Source organism: Carlito syrichta, unplaced genomic scaffold (genome assembly GCF_000164805.1).
Source record: "Carlito syrichta isolate Samal-C Ts95f unplaced genomic scaffold, Tarsius_syrichta-2.0.1 Scaffold304400, whole genome shotgun sequence".
Classification (NCBI taxonomy): Eukaryota; Metazoa; Chordata; class Mammalia; order Primates; family Tarsiidae; genus Carlito; species Carlito syrichta.
The window spans coordinates 438,891-446,432 of NW_007248496.1; the positions used below are offsets into that span (position 1 = coordinate 438,891).

The following is a 7,542-nucleotide window of genomic DNA, read 5'->3' on the forward strand; positions in this document are numbered from 1 at the left end:
TTAAGTACTCTGAGCACCTATATTAAGTAAATCCCTGACCCTCTAACACGATGATATAGGGAACAGCAATGATGTCAGCCAGTGATATCACGGTTGATCTGTGTGACTGGTTGGTTATGGTTAGATATGGCTAAGATAGATGGTTAACGGCCACTAAAGAGTCTTTCTTTTTTTCTTTGAGCCAGGGTCCCACTCTGTCACCCAGGCTGGAGGGCAGTGGCATGAAAAAGTCTCACTGTAGCCTCCAACTCCTGGGCTCAGGCAAGCCTCTCAAGTAACTGGGACTGCACATGTGTGCCACCATGCCCAGTTAATTTTTTTGGGGGGGAGTGGGGGGTAGAGACAAGGTTTTGCTATGTTGCCCGGGCTGGTCAATCCTTTTCTTTCATGAAAATGAAATATCACCTTGAAAATGTCATCCAAGGGAATGTGAGTAACACTGAATTAGTCACTGGTAAAATAAATAACTCTAGGTCTGGGTTCTTTCTTGTTAAGTCAGAAAGTTGAGATACTAAAGATGTGAGTAGTATGTATGGCCGTAAGTATTTTTAGGCAGAATCTCTTTAAACAGTTTTGCAATATCATTAACTCATTATAAGCCAAGTTAACTCATTAATTCCCTCCTTTCCCCCGAAATAGTTTTCTAGAATGAAACTGATGTCTTCACGTAGCTACCGGCTCACCAGCAGGCTGGTCACTCGCGGTGCAGCCTGACTCAGTGTCTCTCTCAATAACTCCAGTGACTCCTTCCTCCCTTTTGAGGGTGATAACATCTCTCCTCCTGGATCCCTGAGCTCAGGTTTGCTCTCTCTCCTGGCCCCAGATACTAGAGTCCAGCCCTGCAGAAGGCAGTATACAGAAGGCACAAGGAGCATCCCCCCTCACCTGTGCTTTGCCAAGAACCCAGTGAACCCAGGAGTGACTTGGTAGACTGTCAGAAGGTAAAGGAGAGCTAAATGTCAAATTTTGACTGGGTGCAGTGGCTCATGCTTGTAATCCCAGCATTCTGGGAGGCCGAGGCGAGAGGATCGCTTGAGCCCAGGAGTTTGAGACCAGCCTAGGCAACATGGAGAAACCTCGTCTCTACACACACACAATTTTTTTTTTTAATTAGGTGGGTATGGTGGCACGCACTTGTAGTCCCAGTTACTTGGGAGGCTGAGGCAGGAGGATCACCTAAGCCCAGGAGGTCAAGGCTGCAGTGGCCGTGATCGTGCCACTGCCCTCCAACCTGGATGACTGAGATTCTGACTCAAATAAAGCAATGAGAATTGACTGGGCGCAGTGGCTCATGCCTATAATCCCAGCACTTTTGGAGGCTGAGGCGAGAGGATTGCCTGAGCCCATGAGTCTGGGCAACTTGCTGAATCTCATCTGTACAATTAAAAAAAAAAAATTAGCCAGGCGTGGTGGCACATGCCCGCAGTTCCGGCTACCTGGAAGGCTTAGGTGGAAGGATCGCCAGAGCTCATCAGGTCGAGGCTGCAGTGGCCGTAAGCGTGCTACTACATTCTAGCCTGGCAACAGAGTGAGAGTGAAACTCAAAAAGTAAATAAATAAATAAAGCAATGAGAGATTTCAACTTAAGTTTCTGAATTCTTTTGTTCATGATAATTATATATATATATATTTTTTTTTTTTAGCTGGAGTCTCAGTCGCCCAAGCTGGAGTGCAGTGGCTTGCTCACTGTCACCTCAGCATCAACCTGCTGGGGTCAGGTGATCCTTCTGCCTCAGCCTTCCAAGTAGCCGGAATTACAGGAGCACACTACCACACCCGGCTCATTATTGATTTATTGTGGAGACGAGGTCTCAACAAGTTGCCCAGGCTGGTCTCAGACCCACAGGTTCAGGCAATCCCCTCACCTCGGCCTCCTAAAGTGCTGGGATTACAGGCTGAGTCACCGAGCCTGGCCCATGACAGTATTATTAATAGCTACTGACTTATTGAGTGTAATATTAATGCCTACCATTTATTGAGAGCTTTCTTTTCTCTCTTTGAGTTGGAGTCTAACTTTGTTGCCCAAGCTGGAGTGCAGTGGCATAATCACAGCTACCGCTGCCTCGGTCTGCTAGATTCAGGCAACCCTTTCTGTCTCAGCCTCGCAAGCAGTAGGGACTACAGACATGTGCCACCATGCCTGGCAATTGTTTTTTTTTTTTGAGTTGGAGTCTCACTCTGTTGCCCAGACTGGAGTGCAGTGGCCGCTCCCGGCCACCGCAGCCTCGACCTGCTGGGCTCCGCGATCCTTCCGCCTCAGCCTTCCGAGTAGCCGGAATTACAGGCGCGTGCTACCACGCCCAGCTCATTTTTTGATTTACTGTAGAGATGAGGTCTTGCTGTGTGGCCCAGGCTGGTCTCAAACTCCTAGGCTCAGGCCATCCTCTCGCCTTGGCCTTCCAAAGTGCTGGGATTACAGGTATGAGCCACCATGCCCAGAAACGAGCGTTTAACTTTGCCCTTGCGCTAACCCCCAAGAGCATGTAAATGCATTATGCTATTTAATTCTCCTAATAGGCGGGACTCAGTGGCTCAGCCTGTAATCCCAGCACTTTGGGAGGCGGAGGCAAGAGGATTGCCAGGGCCCACCAGTTTGAGACTAGCCCGGGCAACTTGATGAGACCTTTTCTTTACAATAAATCAAAAATTAGCCGGGCGTGGTAGCGCATGCCTGTAGTTCTGACTACTTGTAAGGCTGAGGCGGAAGGATCACCGGAGCCCAGCAAGGCGAGGCTGCGGTGGCCGGGAGCGGCCACTGCCCTCCAATCTGGGCGACAGAGTGAGACTCCAACTCAAAAAAAAAAAAAAAAAATTCTCCTAATACTGGACACCAGACTAGAGTCCTTAGGAGTCTCAGTTTCCTTACCCTGTTCCACACTGAGTAGCTGGGTTCTAAAGAACAGATCAAAAATGAAGGGAGACTCATAAAAGACAAGCAGGTGTCCAAACAAGGAAAAGACAGAGGTGGCTCCGTGAAGTGTATTTAATGTCAGAGAGAAACTGTACACCTGGGGCAGAGATGAAGAGAGCAGGCCAGGCCAGACAGCCCGACCCGTCGACGCAGCCTGTGGTTTGTGAAGCCTCCCTCGATGGGAGTGACAGCAGCAGCAGCACAAGCTTTCCTCCCCAGGTGGGAGGTCCGTGCAATGTCCACGCAGCCCGGTCATGCACGGGGGCTTCTGCAGCCCAGGCGCAAACATTCAGCTCATGTCCCGCCTGACATGTCAGGTCCAATGACCCCTCTTCCTCTCCACACAGGGCGCCCGGGGCAGGAGCCAGCGAACCATGGAGGAAGGATCATCTCGCTGGAAAGACAAGCCTGGAGTTCAGGGAAAGTGCAGATCCCTTTGTGGTCACCAGGTCAGGGATGACATCGGACCTCTCTTCGGTTTGGGGGAGGAGCCATTGCTGTAACCGTGGATTCTGCAAGTGTGCACATGCATGAAAGAGTGAGGAAGCGCTGGACCTCTTCCTGAACCAATGTGCATTCCAGGAAAGACCCTGAAGACATCAGGGTTGAAGCTGAGTTCCTGCCACCTTCTGCAGGGCCTCGTGGCCTGGTAGCCGGGGTCACAGGCAGTCATCTAACCAACAGAGACTCCAGACTTCCAGACAAAATATCTCCTCCCTCCAACCACCTCCTCCCTCCTCGAGGCCGTGGTGGACAGACAGTAAACATTTCCAAGTCCCTGTATCCTGAGAGTCCCCGCCGGAGGGAGAGAAGAGAGCCCGCCTCCCACCCCCTGGGAGGAGCGACCCAGCCGAGTCCACTGCTCAGAGAGCTCCAGCGTCCCTTAAATAAGCTTCTCCTTTCCATTTGTATCTTCTCGTTATTTAGCATCCATTCATTTGTTTGTACACATATAAAATAGATTTATATAGATTTATATAATATAGACTCTAGTGAGGCAGAGCGGAGGGCCCAGGCCGCAGGCCCCGGAGGCTATTTGCAGACATACTGGTCCACGACCTCGGTGCACTTCTTGCACTTGACAAAGCAGCACCAGTGGAACTTGCAGTGGCAGCGTTCCACCTGCACGCTCTTGAACTGGTCGTAGCCGCGGCCGCAGCACATGAGCTCGCAGCCGTCCATGCCCTCCGAGGTCTTGTTGCACAGGCGGCCCTGCGTGCCCAGTGAGCCCGTGCTCTGGTTGCGCAGGCAGTAGTCTGGGCTGGGGTCCACGTAGACCAGGTCCTCCGGGGTGGGCTGGGTGAAGCGGCTGTTGACCAGCTCCAGCCGGCCCTTGCGGGTGACGCGCATGGCGGCTGCGCTGTCATACTTCTCCTTCAGCCGGTCCCCCACCTTGCGGAACTCGGCCAGCTGCAGCCAGCAGGTCTTGAGGCTGCAGGAGCCCGAGACGCCGTGGCATTTGCAGGCGACGTCTGCCATCTTGTACACGGCCTGGGGGAAGGAGAAAGACGGGAGTAAGAAGGAGGGTCCCGGAGGGAAGAGGTCAAGTGGGCAGCGGGGTGGACACGGGGTGTGGAGGGCCACAGGCCAAGCACACTGGAAGGACCCGTGGGGAAGGGGACAGAGAGCTTTCAAATGTATGCACAGATCTCTCCAGGAGCCTCAGTTGCTCAAACTGGAAGCAGGTAAAAGGAGACTACAGGCCGGGCTCGGTGGCTCAGCCTGTCATTCCAGCACTTTGGGAGGCAGAGGCGAGAGGATTGCCCGAGCTCACAGGTTCGAGACCAGACTGAGCAACATGACAAGACCTCGTCTCTACAATAAATCATAAAATTAGCCGGGTGCGGCGGTGCACGCCTATAGTTCCAGCTGCTTGGAAGGCTGAGGCAGAAGGATCGCCTGAGCCCAGTAGGTCAAGGCTGCAGTGGCCATGAGTGTGCCACTGCACTCCAACTTGGGTGACAGAGTAAGACTCTGATTCAAAGAAGAAAAACCAATTGTATCACAAGCCCATCCCAGAAACCACTAGCATGACCCTGGTTGGCCCAAAGTTCTCCCTGCGCCTGTCAAACCCTCAGACGGTCCCTTTTTCTCGTTACCATTTAGTCACTAACTAAATAGAGTCATCAGGAGTTTCACTATTTGTAAGCAAGGGCACTTTCTTTCACCACCCCTCACCCCATACTTCCCTGGAAGGGAACTATAGGCTGGAAGAGCTAGCTGCAGGGTAGTCCGTGTGAAAACGTCTACCCCCCAGAATCATGGAACCACAACAGTGAGGAGTGAATCTGAACTTGGGTTATCCCCAAACCAAAATGTGAAAACAAGAACGGTCCAGAAAGCTGTTTATAGAGTGCTTTTCAACGACAGCACACTGCTGCATTGTGGCAGAGAACCCTGGCAGCGGGCCCAGACGTGCAGATGGTAGGATGCACACGCAAGCCGGCTGCATATCATTTTCTTATGCCACAGCGATTGTCACCAACTGAGTCAGGACTCCTTTCTCAAGCGTTTCTCTTAGATCTCTTTTCAAGAGTGCCTTGATTGTGTCTTTTTCAGCACGAAGCAGAAACCGCTGCAGGTGCGAGAGATTGCAAGCCGTCATCAGCTCATATGACTGTGGTCAACACTCTTCCTGACTTTTTTTCTGGCATGGAATTATCCCCACTGTTTTAGGCTGGAGAGACTGCAGCTCTAGCAAGGCTCACTAACCTCCGGGACCACCCAGAAGGGAATCAGAATACCGATCAAATCCACACTCCAATCTTGGGGCTTAAAGGAGGCTTAGAGAAGAAAAGGAAGGTTGGCTTCTCTCCCTAAGGTTAAAGACACCAGCACTTGGCCTGGTAACTCCAGGCCCAAGGAATAAAGGAACTCACATCCCATTCCAACAAGCACTTCAAAGACACGACCAGCCATTACCCTCTTCTGGCCCAAATCCCCTGGGTCTGATCTGTAACCTGACATTCCTCTGGAAACGGTTCTTGGTTTAGAGAGGGGTGGCGCATGCCTGCCGCTGCTGAAAGAAGGAAGCATTAGGGGCTGAAAACTGTGTACCTTGACGCTTAGCAACTCAGGGCACAGGATAAGCATCTCTTGCAGGAACAAACACTCAGGGAGATTTAGGGAAGGAGAGTCAGAGCAAAAATCCACGGGGCAAGGACGTGGATTTTAGGAAAACAAATTCAAGAGAAAGCACATCAGTGCTCTCACTGTTTAGATATCCATTCTATCCTTCCCCTAACTTGAAGACATTGTAGCAACAGCAACATCTGTATTTTCTCATATTTTCCTGTTGGTAATATATATGAGCTCCTTTTGTGGAGAGGGGAGAAATCTCAATTTTTGGCTCATCCTGCTAACTCAGAAAGCAATAAAATGCTTTTAAAAATGTTTTAGTTCTAAATCTTGCCCCCTGCAAAGCCCTCTCTGAGTGCTTCTTCCACTTCTGTCTGATGGTGTGGTGGTCTTGGTGACTGACAGGCATGTCACCAGGATTAGGCACCAGGCTTTTATCTGAAAAATGCTTCAAAACCCTTGAGAGGCAAAACAATATCAACCCAGGGGTCTTGCCATCAGTGTCTAAGATGGAGCTACTAGAGATTCTTTTTTTTTTTTTTTTTTTTGAGTTGGAGTCTCACTCTGTCACCCAGACTGGTGGGCAGTGGAACCACCGCAGTCTCGACCTGCTGGGCTCAGGCGATCCTTCCGCCTCAGCCTTCCAAGTAGCTGGAACTACAAGGCACACACCACCATGCCCGGCTAATTTTTTTGATTTATTGTAGAGATGCGGTCTCGCCAAGTTGCCCAGGTTGGACTTGAACCTGTGGGCTCAGGCAATTCTCTCACTTCGGCCTCCCAAAGTGCTAGGATTATAGGCGTGAGCCACCGTGCATGGCTACTAGAGACTCTTAAAGGTCAAGGTCAAGAGACTCTTAAAGGTCAAGAGAAACTTCTGGAAAAGTATGCCCAAGATTTACCCTGTGGTTAAGATGTTGGAGCCTAGAGACTCTGTTCAAAACAAAATTTGGTCCTAAAACACTAGTCTGGGGTATTTTCCATTCTGGCCACCATTCAGTCTCTCCTGAGGAACTTTTTGTGCAGGTATGGATGGTGATACCCCAGTGTCAGATGGTGATGGATGGCAGAGGCCTGTTCCTTGGAGAGAGGATAAAAAAGAGAGGGCGGCTGGGCTCAGTGGCTCAGCCTGTAATCCTGGCACTTTGGGGGGCTGAGGTAAGTGGATTGCCTGAGCCTGTGGGTTTGAGGCCAGCCTGGGCCACTTGGCAAGACCTTGTCTCTACAATAAATCAAAAATTAGCCAGGCGTGGTAGCCCGTGCCCGTAGTTCCAGCTACTTGGAAGATGGAGGTGGAAGGCTCACCAGAGCCCAGCACGTCAACACTGGGGTGGCCGTGAGCATTTAAAGGACAGATCAAGAGAGAAATGAATTTTTAAATTTTCTTCCTAAACCTTACTACAATGATAAGAAAGTAGAAGTTATGCTTTTGGAGAAATGCACACTATAGGTAAAATTAACTTTGCCGACTTTGCCTTTTCAGAAACAGACTCCCTGGTGCCAGGTATCAGAGGTATCTCATAGCGGCAATCAAGCTTGCCTAGAATAAAGGG

General features: G+C 50.6%; 1 protein-coding gene across 2 annotated transcripts in view; it reads right to left on the minus strand.

Moving 5' to 3' along the window:
* Positions 1-2,969: 2,969 nt before the first annotated feature.
* WNT5B (Wnt family member 5B) overlaps positions 2,970-7,542 on the minus strand; it is a 26,844-nt gene continuing 22,271 nt past the window's right edge. Inside the window, exon 5 of one of the 2 annotated variants that reach the window (XM_008059853.2) lies at positions 2,970-4,402. In XM_008059853.2, the coding sequence (XP_008058044.1) occupies positions 3,944-4,402 (459 nt within the window). In that variant the 3' untranslated portion in view covers positions 2,970-3,943. The remainder of the gene's footprint in view (positions 4,403-7,542) is intronic. The other variant, XM_021713284.1, reaches the window with a different exon arrangement.